Source organism: Pieris rapae, chromosome 24, assembly GCF_905147795.1.
Source record: "Pieris rapae chromosome 24, ilPieRapa1.1, whole genome shotgun sequence".
Lineage (NCBI taxonomy): Eukaryota > Metazoa > Arthropoda > Insecta > Lepidoptera > Pieridae > Pieris > Pieris rapae.
In genome coordinates, this window is record NC_059532.1 from 4420957 (window position 1) to 4442970 (window position 22014).

Here is a 22014-nt window from a genome sequence, read left to right on the forward strand (position 1 = left end):
AAAAGAATATATTAATACTCAGTAGGAAATGATAATAATAGTATTATTGAAACTTAGCAATATCGGTAACAAAGTCTTGTGTAATATGGTGTGAAGTAAATAGGTAAAATTGAAGGTTTAAATAAGAATAATTGTTAAGTTTTATTATTACAATTTTTATTTTGGCGGATTAAAAACTAGATTACTGAACTACTGAACTGAGTCAGATACGAAACCGAGAATGTTGTATTTGCTTTACGAAACTAATGATTAGATTATATTTAATGGATTATTTAAGTTCAAAATTACACAAAAAGATTATGAATAATAAAATAAAAGGCATGTTTGTTATGCTGTTTATTCATTCCCAATCAACTTTAAATTCAGCTACATAAATAAAATAAAAAAATAAACTCCTGCAGACCTCTCATTTCTTGCGTGGAATTTACAGTAATGGCTTCAGTCTAGCTTCCCCCAACCTTAGCCAGGTTTGGAGAAGCTAGGATTTGTATTTAAAAGTGTGTTTAGCGTTTGCACTACTTTGTTACTTACGACTCTTCAGAAAGCCCATTGGTACACAGCCGGGGTTGAATCTACGGAGTCACACTCTGAGGCCTCTAGCGGCCAAACCCAATAACCTATCTCAATCCATTTTTGACCATCTGAGATATCTTAATCCAAATATTGATAAAAGTATGCCAATAACCAATCGACGGATTGTAATAGCCGTCTGTCGATACAAGCTATCCATGGTAGGTTGGATCGGTGTATGTGGATATATCTTTGTATCAAAATGAAAGTTTAACTGTGCAAATAAGCTATCTTAAGAATTTAACTTACACCAGTTTAAAAATAAATAAAAAGCTATTTGATATGTTTTAAACATAGACATGTATATTTTAATATTAACGGTTTTTTTTACTTTATTTGGTATATTGATTATAAAATATGAGCGTAAAGAGCGAAGAGATTGGATTCTATCCGTCGCCAAAAATGGATTGTCCTCGTAGGAGAGTCCTGAGATTGTGGATAGGTTGTTTTCAGATAAATCATGAAATAAAATAAATTTAATTTTAAACACATTTTAATATTACATTGATCTATTTTATAACAAAATTACAACTTTTGGAGCGTTAAAACAATAAACTAAAATCTAGAACATTCCATAGATCCAGGGGTCCCACACAAATGAACAAAAAATACAAGGCAAGAAAATATTTTATTTAAAATAAGTTTTCAATAATTAATTAATTGTACTGTGAATTGATGTCAAACAGTAAAATTCATTTTTTATCATACTCTATTTATTTTATTCCGTAGAATTCTGACATTGTATAAGTGTTACTACTTAAAAAAAGTTATACGCCGAAAAAGGGTCAAATTTGACCAATTTGGCCCACAAATGGGTCAAATTTGTCCCAAAATAAAAGGAAAATCTAAATATTTACTTATTCAAGTGACCTAATAAATATATGTATATATTTCCATATCACGAACAAAATATTAAATTAACTAATGACTTTATATTATTTCTTTAGCTGGCATCACTGGCTACTAATTATTATTTATAGTATAGTAAACCTTTAAAAAAAATATCTTTACTAGTGCATTTTTTACTGTTATAATGAAAAGTGATGTAATTATCACTAGCCGATAAACTACTTTTAATGAGGAGCAATAGAACTAATAAAAATGTATATATTCACTAACAAATAAAATGTATGTATAAACTCACATGTTCAGACGGGTATTGAAATTTAAAAAATGTGCGCAGCCAAAAAAGTTTGCCATCTCTGACATGTCAAAAAAATGACAGCTGTCAGAATTCTACGGAATTAAAAATTAAAGTATAATTAAGTAAACATTTTTTTTTTAATTTTAATTGGAATTCCAAATTCAAAAATCCAACGATTTCCAAATATTCTTGACAAGGAACATGTTGGTAGTATAGGGTGTCCACTGGAACCAGAAAAAGGTCTATGAAAAAACATAGTTTAAAATTAATTTTAAATCGGAAATGCGTTGCAGGCCTTTCCTTTTCCAATTTCTTACAACTAATAGATAATATAAATAATAATCTAGTTAATATTTACACCTTATCACCTGGTTAAATTATTTAATCAAGAACACAATTTAACTAAAACGATATTATACATTTAAAAATTACTACAGATCTAAGTAGATAAACAGTTATATACAGTCCGACAATTATTTCCAATATGACGTCAGCGTACTTGATGTGTGTACGTCTACGTCGAGGCATTTTTATGACGTAAACATACTTTACCGTCTACGTACATTTACAATGTATGCCGTAATAGACGGTCCAACTAACATTCAAACATACGCAACCCCTCGCAATATCAACTAAATTCATATTGTCAGTTACGTCATTTATCGATATGACGTCACTTATAAACACACTATAACGTTAGTAAGGCTCTTGGCATACGGTAATGACGTCATCCAACATTGCGACGTCATCAGACCCTTTCACTCTGTGCAGTCAAGGAAGCGTCTCGACTCGAGGTCATTTAGTGACGTCCATTCCTAGTTGTGACGTCATCATTGGTGTATAGCGTGGTGTGGCGTGAGTACAGCGCCCCCTGCCGGGAGCACCGACGTGATCACCGGAGCGCCTCCGCCCACGTTGTTGACCCCGCCACCGCAGAATATCACCTGTAATAACAATCTTTATTTCATATATTTTACAAACTAGCAGACTCGGCCAAGCGTTGCTGTGGCTAAGGTTTTTGTTATATTACATAGTAGTAAATTAATCAAGGGAAACTGTAGGAGAACACACGGACCTAAACTAAACTACCTTTAACTCAGCGCCATCTGTTAGAATTGTATCAAATAATAAACAAATGTTAATGTTATCGTAATTTTAGTAAGGATGCCTATTTTTTTTGAAAATGAAATATAGCCTATGTCACTCAGGAATGATGTAGCTTTCCAACAGTGAAAGAATTTTTAAATCTGCCAAGTAGTTTCGGAGCCTATTCAATTCATACAAACAAACAAAAAATCAAACCTTTCCTCTTTATAATATTAGTATAGATAAGATGCATCTGATAACGATATTCAATAGGTGATTAGTTTGCCGATTTATCGGTATCGGCGATATTTGAATTGCCGTCATATTCCTCTTATATACATAACTAGCTACTAGCAGATCCGACAGACGTTGTCTTACATAAAAAAAAACTCTTATAACTCCACTTGAGAAAATTAAAATTTCATCAATTTCTGTCAAGCCGTTTACGAGTTTACGCACTTAACACATACCAGCTGTTTATTTGCTGTATATATAAATATAACCAACATACCGACTGCAGCGCCATCTGCAGGGCTGATCTGTGAATTTAAACCATCCAGGGCGCGAAATAAACGTAAAAAATCACTAAAATCGATCGAGCCGTTTAAGAGGAGTTCAGTGACACACATACAGTAGAATTATATATATTCACCTGTGAGACTGGTGTGGCCGCTTGCCCGGGCGTGGCTAGCACATATTGCTGTTGTCTGACCTGAAATTATTAAAATTGGACTTTTAAAACATATTAAGGCAATAACTTTAAACACTGGAAATAGAAAATTTGACTTGATGAAATAAGATCATCAAATGATTCTGCAATCATCAGCTATGGGAGCTGAAGAATGAAAGAAAGAAAGAAAGAAAGAAAGAAAGAAATAACTTTATTAGACACAAAATACATTAATTGTTTCTAGAAAGTAGAGTACACTGAACCCCACACTAGGATTCCCTGTGTTGTGGGCAGCCAGTCTGAGCCAGAATGAGGTGACAAAGACGTGGGAATCCAAATCACATTGCAATTGCTGGCAACGTAGCATAATTTCAGAGGCAAAGGAAGCTAATTACGATGCCCACAGCTTTGGAAGATTTCAAAAAGGAATACAATATACTAGGTGTCTAGTAATAGTAAGTCGTTTATCAAAAGAGTGCTAATTCATTATTAAAGTATACTCTGGTTTTTAATTCTGTACAATTCTGACAGCTATAATTTTTTAACATGTCAGATATTTCCATATCTGACATGTTAAACCCTTTGCCCGGGCACATTTTTCAATTTTAATACTAGTGCACATATAGTCTATGCATACATTTTATTTGAATGTATCTATGTTATTGAGTGTGGTGCTCTACATTTAAAGTTGGATTTACGGCGAGTGCTAACGTCCATTATCATCACAAACAGTAAAAAACGCACAAGGAAAGATAACATCTTATTGTATTAAAAAAGTTTATAAAACCTGGAATAAGTAGCCGGTGATGCCAGCTAAAGAAATAAAATAAAGTTTATTCGATATATTAGTGATATTGAAATATTTGTTATTTTTGTGTTCGGTCACTTCAATAAGTAAATATGTAGATTAACCTTTTTGTAGGTAAAAAACTTAAGACCTTTTCAGTAGCAACACTGAAATGTCAGAATTAGAAAAAAATCAGAGTATATTATTCATTAATTTTTTCATCTCATAAATTAATTTCATCGTCAATAAAGAATGTTTATTTTTTTTATGACGTACTAGACTCGACGTTCTGATGACGTCATCGTACGTTTCAAAATTATTCAAAATTTGTTTAAAAATTGACTGCTACTTTATTGCATACTTTTATTAATAAAATTTAATTAATTTTATTGAATAATCACTATTTTTTAAGGATACAAACACAATCAAGTGGAAGAGAAATAGAGATAGATAGGCGCAAGCGTACAATGATTGTAACGGGACAATTAGCGTAACGGGACAATGCGCCTTGGCGAGAAACAGGGCCTTATTTTAAATAGCAATTTTAGGTATATTTTAAATATACTTTAAGGTCAAACAAAGTCAAAATCAAACTTACGGGATGTATTTGTTGATGCTGTGTCGTCCGCGTTGAATCACTCTCAACAACCACTTGTTCCATATATGTCCCACTCGCTGTAAAAAATTTTTCATTAACAATACATGATATATATAATTTACAATGGTACGACATATACACAATATAAATAAGAGATAAATAATAACAATTAAGTATACATTTTCTTGAAAAACAATAAAACAGTAATATTTTTACAATTTTTGAGTTTATAATTTTAAGTATATATTCGTCTAAATCAGTGATTCCCAAAGTGGTCTATATCGACCCCCTAGGGGTCTATGACGTCAGCGAGAAAAAAAAATTTGGGGTCCCACGAGTGGATCTCAACACATACACTGATAGTATACTACGGTCGCGGAGCACGAAGAATTTCGTAGAATGACCCGTCATCTTATGTCTTTGTCGCTCGCGCATAAACATATTGCCGTTGCGCTCACACAGATGCAGTGACCGCCGTATTCAGAGATTGTCAACCTTTTAGTCATAACCATTTGTTTGTTTTGTTATAAGTAGTAATTCCTTTTTTAACGCTTATCGGTATTATTTTTTTATGTTATGTTACTGTTAACATGGCCAGTAAACGGAAAGCGATTAAAAATTCCTATTAATTTTAATTCTTAGAAGAGCTTGTCAAAGAATAATACATACATACCCTCGAAAAATATAACCCTCCTTCTGGCGCAGTCGGGTAAAAAGCTATCCTTGGGTACTTACCTATATTAAGTCGATCATCTTATTTACAAAGCTTACTCAAATTCTAAACTACCGTTTTAATATTCGTACTTTGAAAAAAAATGTTTTCAACCACTGGCAGTAGGCCCAAAGGTCATTGTACGAAATTCTTCGTGCTCCGCGTCCGTAGTTATAGCTATTTACTTACATCGTACTATCTTATAATATCAAAACATATACATTATATATAAAAGTACCAATGAAGTAAAAAAATTAAGTAGTTTTAATTTAAATTCAATTAATAAATGTATAAATTAACATGTGTAACTTTTAAATTTTTAACACTACACTTCACTACAGTCAGTAATTTACAGGAAATCAATATCAGGTAAGTATGGGGTCTACCCAAAAACATGGCAAAGGGTCTACGACGCAAAAAAGTTTGGGGATCTCTGCTCTAAATTACTGTCAAAGTAAAAAAGTCTAAATCCGGGACAAGCTGAAAGCAGTGGATTAAAAAGATCTTTTTTTTTTTTTTTTATAGAACAGGGGGCAAACGGGCAGGAGGCTCACCTGATGTTAAGTGATACCGCCGCCCATGGACACCCTCAATGCCAGAGGGCTCGCGAGTGCGTTGCCGGCCTTTTAAGATCTAGATCTAGATAATAATGTTTACCTGTGGTGGTGGGTGTGTTGCTGGCACTATCGCATCCGAATAGACAATGCTGGACCGTCCAACGCGGTTCGAACGGTATATGGGTTTTCACCTTTAACAAAAAATATAATATATATATGTATGTCATGTTTGCCTCTAAGTGCTTGTCACATTCAAAATTGTATTTTGTGTTTGTTTTTGTACCAATGTATCATTGTACATTTTAGGACATTTTTAGTACACTTTTAGTGCATGTTTAGTACATTTTTAAGTGCATTTTAGGACATTTTTAGAACATTTTAGTACATTTTTAGTACATTTTAGTACATTTTGTCGTGCATTTTTAGCACATTTTAGGACATTTTTAGAACATTTTAGTGCATTTTTAGTACATTTTAGTACATTTTGTCGTGCATTTTTAGCACATTTTAGGACATTTTTAGAACATTTTAGTGCATTTTTAGTACATTTTAGTACATTTTAAGTACATTTTAGTGCATTTTTAGTACATTTTTAGCACATTTTTGTGACATACCAACATGGAACTTTTTTGCTATGCAGAGATTGTTCGGTTTTACTGTGATTTTTTTTCTCTATATAAACCTCAGAGTTCAAGTCATAAGGTTTTAATTAACAAATAAAAATTAAGGTAGATCGTAGAGGGTTGAAAATTTAGGGTTGCGTGTATTATTTTTTTTTATAAATTATTATTAAAAAATTACCCTACCCAATATGCACACAAAATTTCATGAGAATCGGTCAAGCCGTTTCGGAGGAGTTTAACCACAAACACCGCGACATGATAATTTTATCTATAAGATAAAAAGACAGAATTGCCATCTAAATTTCTAAGTAACTACTAAACGAGCAGCCCAAATATGAAAAAAAAATTACCTTCAGTTCAGTCGTGAGCATTAGAATATGTCTGCAGGGCAGCCGGAAGACCTTGCTGAAGAGACAGGAACACTCCTGGGTCGAGGTTCCGTATTTGCAAATGGCGGCATTACTGTGTCGTCTGCGGATAATTGTTATTTCCTTATAATTTTATTGACATGCAACCAATTGTGTAACTTTTTTATTTCTTATATCTTTAAACGAGCAATTCTTGTATATATATATATATAATTGGAATCTCGGGATCGGCTTCAACGATTTTCATGAAATTTAGTATACGGGGGGTTTCGGGGGCGATAAATCGATCTAGCTAGGAATAAATGATAGAAAATAACAAAAAGGTGGTGTTTGAGTAGTCCCAATTTAAACTGAAAAATGTATCTTCCTGACATCAATCGGCGAATAATAATACTATTTTTTGTTTAAATTGCTTTAACGACACAACAACACTAAAGCAATTCCAGCATATATAATCTATATTGTTCATATTTCATAATTTTATTAGTATGTAATTCGTACTTATATATTAATTATTATTCTTTTTTTTATTTAATTTCCAAAAACACAATTTATAAAAAAATAAAAATACCGAGCAAAGCTCGGCCATCCAGGTGCTAATATATAATACATATAAATGTAATAAACAGTTCATATCTATCTATAGCAAAAAAATATTTAAAAAAAAATGAAATTAGCTGTTCCTTAGAAGCATGATTGCATTGTCATTTGAAATTAACTTCGTAGGCGTGCATGGTCATCGCAAACTATTTAATTCGTTGCAGTGTCACTCAAAATTAATTTTAAAAATCACCTTTATCCCCAAGAGTATAGTTGTCCCAGTATAATTAGCCAATATATATATTATATATATGCCAAATCCATACATACATTTAAGGCCGCCCTTTGCCTTATAACTTTTGTAACTGTTTTTTTTATTTTTGTTATGTGTGTTTTTGTATAAGGCGATAAAGGATAAATAAATAAAAATTTAAGACAAAATTCGATCTTAGCGCTAAGTGTTAGTACATATAAAAACTACCACTGAATTGTAATTAACGCGTTTTAATCCGGTAGATAATGTGAAGCTCACCTGCCACCCCTCTCATCCAGACACTTTTGGGCGAGCTTCGTCTGATGGCTCATCAAATTGTACGCGTATTGAGTTATCGTGTCCGTCGGAGATTGCTTCAATGTTTCCGTATCCTGAAAAAATTTAATATTAATTTAAATTACGCATTTCTCACTTTTTATTTTGCATTATCTGTGCTTGCTTCTCGCTCTCTACTCTGTGATATTACAAGTTACAAATATTATCTGATATATTTTTTTAATTAATAATATTTATATGAGCATTATATGTTTATTTTTCAATTAAGAAAACTAAAATAAATGTGTGTTTTAAAAAGTAGTCTAACCAAATTCATCAAAATCGGCTCAGTAATATTAGATATGGGCATACTCTATTTCTAAACATGTATGTAATAGTGTTTTTTTTTTTAAAATAAACTGCTTTAAAGTGACCATGCAACATTTTTAATTTCATAACTCACCCGCAACCTATTAAGCGCGAACGTCCTCCTCTCTTCTTCCAGTTGGTTAGCGACATTAAAGAAGAGAGATACAAAATCATCTGGCTGCATGAAGCTCCGTATGAGACTGCTAAATTTACCAATGAGACGCTCTAAACCCTGAAATATACCAATATGAATCGGTTAGTTCTCGCTGAAAAATAGTGGCGCCTTGGGGTTTGGGTATGCGCAATGCATTCCCCCCCAAAAAAAAACAGTAATACGTATTACGTCACGCAATTCTTGAAGATTCTTGACCCCCCCCCCTCCCATGTACGTGGCCGTCCATATATTACGTCATTATAAATAAGGGGGGGGGGGGTTTGGTCTGCGGATGACGGTAAAATGATTGATGGAGGGGGGGGTGTTTCGAAATTGACGTCATTCTTATTTATTTACTTAAAGTTTATTTTTCACGTACAAAAAGATTTATTTCTAACTAAAATAACTCATAATAAAAGAAATGGTAATTAAAAAGGTATATTATATCAAAGTAAAAATAATAAGAATGTATATTATATCAAAGTAAAATAATAAAAGGTGATTCTATAACCAAGTGTTTTAATCATATAATACCCTAATTTTCTCTAATCTGCAATGTTTTATATTGTCAAACTGGTAATGACGTCAATTTTGGGAGAAGGGGGGAGGAAGAGAGAAGGAGGGAGAGAAATGACGATAGGATGATTATAGGGGGGGTCTAAAATCGGGAAAAAATCGATGACGTAATTTATGGACGGCCCCTAACGCTTTTCTGTACCAAATAGTAAAACGTTTCGTGAAACGTTTCGTGATACGTCAAACTTACCATTACATGGTGTAAAGTATGTACTGGAAAGTCGTCAATAATATTAACAATAACGCCTGATTTAATCCCCCCACCCCGTATCGTAACGTTTTAAGCCAACCCCCCAAAATTGATTTTAAATTTATTTTCATTATTTTATAATTATTACTATAAGTATAAAAATAAAAAACATCCCAAAACTTCCAAGATAATTAAAAAATAATTACCTTATGCAATATATTAGTGTAGTTATCCTGTTCCAGCCAAGCGTCCAATTTGGTGATGGGTTCACCGGGTCGGTTGAAGAGCTCACCAGCATTGGTGCCAATTATTCCTCGCTTTAAGACCTAGAATTATATTTTTTTTTATGAGAATAATGGTTATACTTTTTGTATAATTGCTTTAAGACATCAGGTGTAGCCGTCTGCATCTACATCTTAGTCTGTATATGTATGTCTATGTCTGTCTATGTCTATATATGTCTGTCAATGTCTGGCTATGTCTATATATGTCTGTCAATGTCTGGCTATGTCTATATATGTCTGTCAATGTCTGGCTATGTCTATATATGTCTGTCTACGTCTGTATTTGTATATATATATGTCTGTCTATGTCTATATATGTCTGTCAATGTCTGGCTATGTCTATATATGTCTGTCAATGTCTGGCTATGTCTATATCTATGTCTAAGCAACTTCCAAAAAAACAATCCGAAAAATTGGACTGAATTCAAAAACACTTCTAAACCTGATCATCATCAGAGAAACTTCTCACCTGAAGCTGCGCTGGAGTGTGTTCCCCTCGCAGCAAAGCCAGCGCATATATCTTACACCTAGCTGCCACATCCTCAGCTGCCAGCTGAATCTCATCCGAAGCTGACACCAGCTTCCCAAGGGCTCTGGACGCTTGCCAGACAGAACAGGATACATGAGATGATGGAAATGCAGCACGCACCGACTGGAATTAAATAAACTAATATTTAAAACAATCAAATATTATTGGAAGAATTTATATCTATTTCAGGATATTCATTGATTATAATTAAAAAAATGTGTTTCATAATTTTCATTCATTATTGTAAGCACCTGGATGGCCGAGCTCTACTTGGTATTTTTATTTTTTTATAAATTGTGTTTATGGAAATTATATAAAAGTACGAATTACATACTAATAAAATGATGAAATATGAACAATATAGATTATATATACTACTCAAACACCACCTTTTTTTATTTTCTATCATTTATTCCTAGCTAGATAGATTTATCGCCCCCGAAACCCCCCGTATACTAAATTTCATGAAAATCTTTGGAGCCGATCCCGATATTCCAATTATATATATATATATATATATAAAAATTAAAATTTTTATATATATATATACAAGAATTGCTCGTTTAAAGATATAAGATTTAAAAAATATATCTTCTTTTTTTTTACTATATATACTACTATCGGGTTTTCCTTCCTGACGCTATAACTCCAGAACGCAGGAACCGATTTCCACGGTTTTGCATTCGTTGGAAAGGTTTCGTGAGGTTTATAGCAATAATTTTTTTTATTTGCATAAAAATTTCAACAGAAAAGCGGGAAACTATTTTTTTCAAATACAGCGCCATCTCTGATACATAGCATGTACATACCATTATTTTAAGTAGTTACATAATTCATTTGCTACATTTAAAAAAATAATTCATGATTTTCATTTATGATTGTACTTAGTCTCTGTACCTTAATTTTCATTGATATATATTTATTTATATTTATAAATCTCCTGTCACGATGTTTGTCCGCGATAGACTCTTAAACTACTTAACCGATTTTAAATTAAACTGGCACCGTGAGTAGTCTGATCCAACTTAAGAGATAGGATAGCTTAGATCTTTAATTACAGCAATTTATTTTATTGCAAATTATTTGTTTATTATTTGATACAATAGATTGATATAATAGATGGCGCTGTATTAAAAGTACCAATGTTTCACATAAGTTCTCCTACAGTTTCCCTTGAATAGTTTATCTTATATCTTTAAACGAGCAATTCTTGTATATATATATATATATGTATATATATAATTGGAATCTCGGGATCGGCTCCAACGATTTTCATGAAATTTAGTATACGGGGGGTTTCGGGGGCCGATAAATCGATCTAGCTAGGAATAAATGATAGAAAATAACAAAAAGGTGGTGTTTGAGTAGTCCCAATTTAATCTGAAAAATACATCTTCCTGACATCTATCGGCGAATAATAATACAATTTTTTTAAATTGCTTTAACGACACAACAACACTAAAGCTATTCCAGCATATATATTCTATACGGCCATCCAGGTACTTACTATGTAATATAACCAAAACCTTAGCCACAGCAGTGCTTGGCCGAGTCTGCTAGTATTTTATAATTTAAAAAATATATATTTCATGATTTTCATGTATTACTGTAAACTGACCAGGCCTGTCAACAAATTTCAATAAATAATATTTTTTACCTGTTGGTTCTTTGTAGGATCACATACGACACACCTCACTTGTCTCCAGGCGGGATTGCAGGACTTGAAAGTTTCCAACAGCCATGTTAAGTCTTCACCAATCAATGTTGATATACCTGAAATTAAAGCCATTTTTGCTTACAAAAGGAAAATATAGCCAAGAATCTATAATCTAGGTTATTGACCCCTTTTTATTAAAATTGTTTAAGGGGAGGTATTTTACAAACAGATGATCCATATTGAACCTTTAGGTCGTACAGGTATTAATGTCTTACAGGTATTTAGGTCTTGCATGTATTTAGGTCTTGCATGTATTAAGGTCTTGCCGGTACTAAGGTCTTACAGGTATTAATGTCTTACAGGTATTTAGGTCTTGCATGTATTTAGGTCTTGCATGTATTAAGGTCTTGCCGGTACTAAGGTCTTACAGGTATTAATGTCTTACAGGTATTTAGGTCTTGCATGTATTTAGGTCTTGCATGTATTAAGGTCTTGCCGGTACTAAGGTCTTACAGGTATTAAGGTCTTGCATGTATTAATACAGTAAAAATACTTCGTTAGCGCGTTTTAAGGTATGACGTCATGGCAGTGTTTTGTTTCATATTTGTTACTTACCACCACTGACTATAACGGATTTGCCATTTCCATCTTCAGCCAAAAATAATGTGACATTATGCCGAATACTGGGATTCCCCGTCCCACCGACCATTGGTATCGCCGTGTTGAATTCGATTCCTGGAAATAATTGTTTATTAATCAATAAAACGTTAGCATCTCTAAACAGGTCATGCTTAAGATTGCGGGCGACTGAACTGAAGTAAAAAATAACTCTATAATAAACATGATAAGCGGTACCGCTAGTAGGCTCACGCACATTGCCAAATGGCTCGCAAGTGCGTTGCCGACTTTTTAATTACTGAACTCTCTTATTAGAAAATAGTGACTAAAAGAATGATGAACGAATAAGTTAACACAATGATTAATGAAAAAATAATGGTGGAATGTATTAGTAAGTAAATGAAGGACGAACGAAACAACAATAATGGAATGAATTACCAAGTAAATGAACGATGAACGAAACAAGAATGATGGAATGAATTAGCAAGAAAATAAACTATGAACGAAGAACTTTAGTGAGCAAATGAATAATAACCGAAACAAGAATAATAGAATGAATTTGTGAGTAAATGAATGATGAAAGGAACGAGAATAATGGAATGAGTTAGTGAGTGAATGATGAACGAAACAAGAACAAAAAAATTTATGAAGAATAAATGATTAATTCACCTGTCTCGATGCATAAAAATTGCGGCACCGCATTGAATGCCAATTGCATATTGGGCGTCGTGAAGTACACACATTGAATGCAACCCGACTGCGAATGGAGGAGTTTCACACCCGCATCTGTAATATGCATTAATTAATCAGAACATATATATTAACATTAAAATTCAATACAAATCAATATTCTGCTACTGAAGAAAATTAAATATGAATTGGTTTGTGGACAAACATTACTCACACATATACACACCTTTAGTATACTCAAATACTACTCTTTTTTGTAGTTGGTAAAAAATGATGTAAGGTTGTGTATGTTTATCACATGAATATACTTCGATTTTTCATTTGTAGAATTCTGTATCATAAGTGTTGCTACTAAAAAAGTTCTTTTAAGTTTTTTTTACGTATCAAAAAGTAAATCTAAATATTTACTTACTCAAGTGACCTAATACAAAAATAACAAATATTTCAATATAACTAACAATATATTGAATAGAGTGTAATTCCTTAATTTTATTTCCTTAGCTGTCACTGCCTACTTATTCCCGGTTTGGTATGTGCCAATGGACTTTGATTTCGTCTAATAATTAAAAAAACAGGTTTAGTAAACCTTTAAAAAAAATGTTATCATTACTTGTGCGTTTTTTACTGTTTGCAATGAAAAGGGACGTAAGTATCACTACTTTTTTCTTCATATATAATTATGAAAGTAGTAGTATTTTATAATTATGAAATTTGTTCAGTAATTTTTGAGCTGCTTAATAACAATCACAAATAAATATTATATTTATAATATAGTATAATCAATATTCTTTTATTAAATACAATTACCATAATTTAGCTGAAGTTTCCGAACAACAAAGTCATATTTCTGATTCAACCAGCGCACTGCACCGCTGCCTGTCGCTATTAATTGAGACTCTGTTGTTATGACTTGCGAGTCTGACCTGAAATTATTATTCAATACTGTAATTATAATTTATACAAATGCTTAAAACCCTTTATTAAAAAGGTGAAAAATAAACAAAGACATCAAAAGGAAACAGGGACTAGCTAATGAATAACAAAATATATTTTAAAAAACCTGTTTATTATGGAATATAAGGTACAGGTATCACTTTTTCCCCATCATTAAATTTAAAATTTATATTGAAGGTGTCATAAAACAAACTATGTATCATTTTTAAGAATACATAGTGTACAAACAATGTCAGTCACTAAAACTTCAAATAGAAAATGTTACTTTTTTCTCTCAACCTATTTAAATCTAACATCCCCTTATAGTCTGTGTATCTGTGTCATAAATCTAAATAGCAATAAATATTTTGAATAGATACCGTTCAGCCACATCTGGATTTTCAATAATGGCAACTTCATAATCATGGTTGTCCACTTGGTTATTGCTATTCATCTCAAACTGTTGGAATGTGTTGCTTGATTCTTCCACATGTGTCTGAAATGCCAATTATTACATTTAATACTCGTCTCAATATCATGTATTAGTTTATAAAATTGTAATAAATATTTAATCGAAATTGTACCAGTAGACAGGCACCAAATAAATATCAGTTAATGGTTTCATAATGTGGTCTGCAAACAATAGTATAACCAACTTTCAAATATAAATTGACACCTTTTTAATTCTTGTTTGTTGTTGTCAACCCAAGATAAATAGAAATTTTAAAATAAATAAGGATATATTAAACAGGCAAATGGTGATTTAGAAAACAATCACTAAGACAAGAAATGAACTCACATTATTAACCTCTGCATTTTGAACAAATGAGGTACCCCCTTCCTCTTCTGGCGCTCCCTTTACATCATAAATCGTCTCCGCCATAACAATACGACCAGATGAATCCACTGTCCACATTCCGCCAAAGGAGAAATTAGATAGATTCCCATTCTGCTCATACAGTATAACTGTATTTGGCCCTGAAGTATATTGATTATAAAATATTAAATTGTTCTGATTTACAACTAAGAACAATTTCAGTAATAGATTAAAAAAGTTCCAAAAGCTCCACATTGGATTAGAGGCATCAAAGGACTTTAGCTGCTGTATACTTAAATCAAATTAGCTCAACCTTACAATGTAACAGATTTTATAAACTACTGGCAGAATTGAGCAGTTTCGGTTTAGATTTATAGGGATATAATTAATAAGTTAAAATCTATGTTAATTTACAGTTTTTTAGTATTTTTACTTCATAAAAACTTTTGATATATATTTCATGGTAATGATTTTCTAATAAGTCCATAAGAAGCTTCTATGGAGATAGGAAGCACTACTGCAGATACAGTCAAAATCTGTAATAACAACATTGAAGGGACTACTAATATTAAGTCATATAAAACTGATAGTTGTAACAGCCAATGACATCTTTATTAAGTACTTAATACAACAGAACTCAGCCGGTACCTTTAATTTTGGTCAATATAAGTAAGTTGTTCTAAACAATGTTGTCCTATACAGCTTCAACTGTAGTTGAAAACAAGTAGTAGTTAGAGAATGCTTTATAGAAGTACCAAAAAGAGTAGTAGTAGTAGTTACCAAAGAGAACATCGTTTATTTCAACCAAATAGGGGGAATTGATATTAGAACATCAAACACATACCAAGTTGCACTGGCTCTCCCTTCATGTTGACAAAGACTGGTTGTTCAAAGTTGCCTTCTACTAACTGTCCAGTATGTACTATCTGTTGCCCTTGCTCAACAGGAACCTCAACGACCTCCACTTCTACCTTTTTATCATCTTCAGCTTTGACCAAAACTTTACTCTTCTTTTCACCCTCCACCGGCTCATCACTTTTTCTCTTGATAACAGTTTTTTTCTTATTTTTCTTGTCCATTTTAAGTTGTTCACAATTTCACTGACACAAACACGATAATATAAGTTATTATCTAGTAAAATGAGTATTAAAGATTACGCCTCGCCCTATTTCCGTCATTGTACATTTTACTTGAGAAAAAAGAAAATTAACTTATTTTGAAATACTATTTAAATTATATAAAACGAAAAAACACAAAATTTCGTCGAGTCCGTTAATTACTATTTATTGTTTTGATAACGATAAAATGAGAAAATCCTGTGCGAAAAGGACAACTCACAAAGACGCCATTTGTAATTTGCCGAATAGCTTCGTGAAAGCAGAGAAAGGGTCGCGAATACGGTGACCGGGATATTGTGTTTACAAAAGATTAAAATATGAAAATTTTGCCCATAAAATTTATAAACTTAAATTAAACAATAGTGAAACATTTACTTGCATAAGAAATGGTAATTCATAAAACAAAATATGAAATCTGTCTCGTTTCATCATAACGAAAGCAACAGTTGGACAGAAAGAGACGAACGAATACTTCATTCAAAACAAATTAATGTAACATCAGTTTCTATTTACATCTTAGGTAATACAAAAACATTATTCGTAATAGCAAATAAAACTATCTTTATCGATTATTAAATTTACATGAAACAGCAATTTTGGTTAGTATTAATCTGTTTAATCGTTTAAACTTTTAGATAAATATCTGTATACACTATACATAGACAGTTCACTGTAGTCAAATATTATCAATATAAAGTGTCATGTGTCAATGATCATACATTGTCAAATCTGAAAACAAATTAATTTAGTCAGCTGATTTGATACAAAAACTTAATTTTTCGTTGTGGACGGGACGGGTTATTTTGTTTCCATAGAATCATAACATTAATTCGTAGATTGTAATACTAAAACAAAAAAATGTTTTACAGCTATAGTACATGATTCATCAAGAACCAAGGCCGTCGGCTCGTGACGTTACATTTAATTATGAAATAAGTTGATTGAGATGACCTAATGCTTATACTTAACACGCTCACAATTCTCATCCAAGTGGTGTTTATTGTGTTAATGTCAATAATATCTATGAATATAATCCGACACTTTACGAGTGTTAAAAGAATGGTTTTTATAGCTCCTGCGTTGTTTGTTAATCATGGAGGTGGTCCACTACCATTATTAGGTGACAAGGACCATATGGAACTGACAAATTTCCTACGTGATGAAATAAAAAAGCATGTCAATTTTAAGGATTTAAAAGCTATCATATTGGTTACAGCTCATTGGCAGGAAAAACATGTAAGTATATCATCCAACAGTCATCATGATCTTTATTTTGATTACTATGGCTTTCCCCCAGAATCTTACGAGTACACCTACAATGCACCTGGACATCCTGAATTAGCAAAGCAGGTGTACTCAGCCCTATCAGATGCCGGGATTGAAGCAAAATTAGACTCCTCCCGAGGTTGGGATCATGGTGTTTTTGTACCAATGATGTTAATGAATCCAGAAGCAAATATTCCAATAGTACAACTTTCAGTTCTAACAAATCAAGATGCGGAAATGCATTATCGAGTTGGTGAGGTATTGCACAAATTTAGGAAAGATGGGATTGCTATAATAGGGTCAGGTATGTCATACCACAATATGAGAGAATTTATGTATGGTAGGAGTGGCCACAAGGTTGTAAATGAGGACTTTGATACATTCTTGAATAAAGCATGCACAGCTAATAATGATAAGAGAAAAGAAATGCTAATGATTTGGGACCAACAACCAGGAGCAAGAGAAGCACATCCACCTCGTGCGGCAGAACACTTCATGCCGTTGGTAGTGACTGCAGGTGCTGGTGGAAAGGCACCAGGAGAGAGGATTTTTAACTGGGATCTAAGTGATAGCTTTAGATTAAGTGGATTTATATGGAAAAATGAATAACATTTTCATTCTATTCACATACCTATCATTGTTATTGAGGGTCCAATATAGTAACATAAAATAACTACTATTCTGTTTTAATTATTTTATAAATAAACTGTTTTTTTATTATAATTTTATGGTTTTAATTTACCATAAATACACAATGGGCTGCATCTCATCATCAGGCTTCTTTAAACACTAAGCTGCATATCAATAAATTTAATTGATTACAAAAACACTTTGTCTTGTAGAGTCCCTTGCAATGTTTTAGCGTTTAGGTATCAAACCCGATACTTGAAGGCTATGGCAGCCTAATCTCAATAACACCAAGGACAAAGTAAAAGACCAGCAATGTACCTCCATTTGGTTCAATAAACGTTGAATGCTGAACAGTTTAACCTTCTTTCTTAATGACACTGAAGGAAACTAGCTTTTAAGATACAGGCTAGGCTTAATTTAAATGCTAGTTCTCATAGATGTATCTTATGTATAAGTATAAGGTTAACCACAGTGAATATAGAATGTAATGTTTGTTTTGAGTCAAATAAAGTAAATTTTTATTATTAATGTTCATACAAAAATATTCCGAAAATGCTGGCTAGGGATGAGTGAGTGGGATTCTTTTCATTTAATTTAGGGAAAATATCAAGATTTAATTATTGTTTAGTTTTGCTAAAAAACTTATTTAATATATGATTTTGTAAATATTAAATTTCAGATTCAAATCATTTAATTCTTTAATACATACTGCTAGATAGCGTTAGAAAAAATTAGCCTTTGTAGTCTGTAGTCAGTCAATATCAGATGCTATTTACTATGATGGTGCTGTTCATGAATTTATAGGCAAATTCTAGAATCAGAGGTAAGGGAAATAGAAGGCGGATGTTTCCATAGACGAGATGTGAAGTGATTTGTTTTATATATTATTTTGTACTGACATTATTTATTTATTTTTTATTAACTTTTTTTGAAGTGAAACTTCTTTAGATTCGTTGTGATTTCAAACCGGGTGCAACGGAAAAGCGACAGTAATAAGAGACAGAAACATTAATTCATATGATTTAACGTGGGAGAAAATGAGATAGATAAACTTCTTTAGAATCGTCGTGATTTCAAACCGGATGCAGCGGTAAAGAGCGACAGAAACATCAATTCATAAGATTTAACGAGGGAGAAAATGAGATATGAGGCATTATACAGCCTCTCTTTACTGCCGCTTTTTCATTTGATCGAATTTCAAACTTTCGCTGTTTTAGTTTTTGCCAAATTAAAGATTTATATTAAACTTATAAATTAAAATGTATCATTAAAATATACTGTTTTTAAAGAACACACACATTTAGATAGTGGAAAATGATTAATTTATATTTGATTAATTATAAAAACTTTGTTTTTGAAGGTTTCACTTCTACCATGTGTGTTTTTTTAATGTGTGTGTTTTTAACTTTAAAAATTACCATCATAACTGCCGGTTAAAACTTATAGTGTCATCTCTTTACGAAGGTTGGCGATCATTATAGCGAGCTTAATTTTGGATGCGGCGCTTTTAAACAATGACTTGGTGCTTTGACCAAACCATTGTCCTAAGTTTTTCAACCAAGACGTGCGTCTGGGGCCAGATCTCCTTCTACCTGCCACTTTGACTTTTATGATTAGTTGAAAGAAATAGTGATAAGCACTTCTTTGTTCTTCTGCATTCTGTCCAGCACTGTCGTATTTCGTATGCGGTCTGTCCAAGATATTTAAACATACGTCTCAAACGCTTCCAGTGTTTTGGACATAGTCGTTGTAATCGCCCAAGATTCATATTTATATAAAATTATTCATTCATTGCTGTCTTCTCTTTGATGCTCCACGGGCATCAAAGAGAAGACGTAACATCGCACAACTTGTCACACTGTACTTATTTTTACTTAGTAAACCTCATAATTCCTTAATATACCGATACTTGATTTTCATTGCGTTGAATGAGAAACGATATTTAATAATTATATTTGATTATGAAAATTACACTATAAAAAAACTCTTATGCACCCAATTGTTTATGTTAAAGATATTAAATTCTTTACTTAATATAGTTTCTAGCAAAACTTCGCAAGAATTTAATTTTTAATTGAATCTTGAACTTTTTACTAAATTAAATAACGTATTATATCAAGGATTCCTTTCGTATCACTGGCGCCATCACACTATAGCCAACATTTTGACAAGAATGAACCCGTTTTACATTTTTTATTGAGTTTCTTTTAAGTCTAAACGAAAATACTTAAGTTTCATTATTCAAACGCTAAATTTTAAACTTGAACCAATGATTCGTCTTCTTGCTAAAAGTAGAAACGAAATACTTTTCGAAATTTCGGCGATCCACCGCATTTTAACCAGTGCTACTAAATTTAAACAGTGTTTTAAATTGTTATACTCGTGTAAATAAATGAGATCCATTTTACAAGTATGAAATGAAAAATAAGAACAAAGACCACAATAAAATATGATAACACAACGTGAGGACTAATTATTTAAAAATGAGGTCTATAAACATTGTTATCACTTATGATAATGTATATAATTAATGCTGCATACTAATTACGAGCAGTTCTATCTTTGAAGTTAAGCAGTTAAACGCATCGTAGATTTTATCTGTTTTATGGAATGGCGTACGCGCCATCTTTGTTTATAAACCATGGCGGAGGACCCATGCCTGTATTAGGTGAGAAACATAACTTAGAAATAGCAGATTCATTACGTAATATATCTTCATTTGTGAATTTTAAACGTATAAAGGCAATAATATTAGTCACAGCACATCGTGAAGAGGACATTGTTACGATATCTTCCGGGAAGAACAACGATTTGATTTACGATTATTCCAATTTCCCGCCAGAGAGCTATGAATTCAAATACGCAGCGGTCGGTGACCCCATTTTGGCGGGAAGACTGCACAGAGCATTCGAAAACGCGACGATACCATCGAGGTTGGATGAGAAAAGAGGTTGGGACCACGGAGTGTTTATACCAATGATGCTAATTAACCCAAAAGCAGATATACCCATTGTTCAAGTGTCAATTTTAAAAAACCAAAATGCCCGTGATCATTACAACATTGGAAAAGTGTTATATGAATTCAGGAAGGAAGGAATCGCAATTATTGGATCAGGCATGTCGTACCACAATATGAAAGAATTTAAAAACGCAGCACAGATATACAACGATGAAGTTGTTGTTAATGAGGACTTTGACAAATTCCTTAATGATGTTTGCTTGGGTGTGTTGAGCCCAGAAGCCATTTTTGATTGGGATAAGACACCACAAGGGTACGAATGCCATCCTTTGGGAGAAGCAGAACATTTGATGCCTTTGATCGTATGTTTGGGTGCGGCTGGAAATAATCCTGGGAAAAATATATTTTCGTCGGTGTTTTATAAAAAATTTAAGCTATGTGCGTTTCTTTGGAACTAATATTAAAAATTTAAAAAAAAACAATAAGAACAATGTGTCATAGAAAGTGAAAATCATTTATACGATTAAGTAACAAAATGTACACTTATAAACGTCAATAAAGATATACACATTGGTACATATTAATTGATAAAATATTTATTGTTCTCAAATCAAGGGCGTAGAACGGACGAGAAGAACTGGCAATAAACTCTCAGCCACTCTTTAATCGCCAAGTTTTTTCACAATATTTGTAAAAAGCTGCAAACATTACACCATGTATCACATAACATCAAAAGTAATTAATAGCTAATTAAGCATAGTACTATAAATAAATAATACATAAATAAAAACAAAGAGTTGTCCTCTATCAGCAGTAGGCATAGTGAAATAGGAGCACGCACTTACATTCTCATAGGAACTACACTATTGTATTTTGAATTGATATAATAAAAATGAAAATTACAGATATTTTGTATTCAAGGTTCCCGGAAAAGCCATTCAGATCAATTGAAGTACCTACCACAAATCATTTCGATTAGTTCATTATCAAGTAATATTTCTTATTCATATTTTAAATTCAACGAAAAACAGTATTGATAG

The 22014-nt window shown here is 32.3% G+C and overlaps 3 protein-coding genes across 3 annotated transcripts; 2 read left to right on the plus strand and 1 right to left on the minus strand.

Annotated features, from left to right (window-relative positions):
- Positions 1-1626: 1626 nt before the first annotated feature.
- LOC111000511 lies at positions 1627-16587 on the minus strand. Its single transcript, XM_022269967.2, has 16 exons — positions 15846-16587; positions 14984-15162; positions 14565-14680; positions 14059-14174; positions 13231-13347; positions 12559-12678; positions 11944-12059; positions 10227-10409; positions 9680-9799; positions 8648-8785; positions 8188-8300; positions 7098-7218; positions 6225-6315; positions 4856-4932; positions 3453-3512; positions 1627-2658 (listed from the first exon to the last, which is right to left on the minus strand). The coding sequence occupies exons 1-16, from the start codon at positions 16078-16080 to the stop codon at positions 2545-2547; spliced, it is 2016 nt and encodes a 671-aa protein (XP_022125659.2). The 5' UTR covers positions 16081-16587; the 3' UTR covers positions 1627-2544.
- A 254-nt stretch (positions 16588-16841) lies between these two features.
- Positions 16842-18108, plus strand: LOC111000515 (dioxygenase tasH). The gene has a single exon (XM_022269970.2). The coding sequence runs from the start codon at positions 17074-17076 to the stop codon at positions 17992-17994; it is 921 nt and encodes a 306-aa protein (XP_022125662.1). The 5' UTR covers positions 16842-17073; the 3' UTR covers positions 17995-18108.
- A 2445-nt stretch (positions 18109-20553) lies between these two features.
- On the plus strand, positions 20554-21582 carry LOC111000520 (dioxygenase tasH-like). The gene has a single exon (XM_022269977.2). The coding sequence runs from the start codon at positions 20626-20628 to the stop codon at positions 21430-21432; it is 807 nt and encodes a 268-aa protein (XP_022125669.2). The 5' UTR covers positions 20554-20625; the 3' UTR covers positions 21433-21582.
- The last annotated feature ends 432 nt before the right edge of the window (positions 21583-22014 follow it).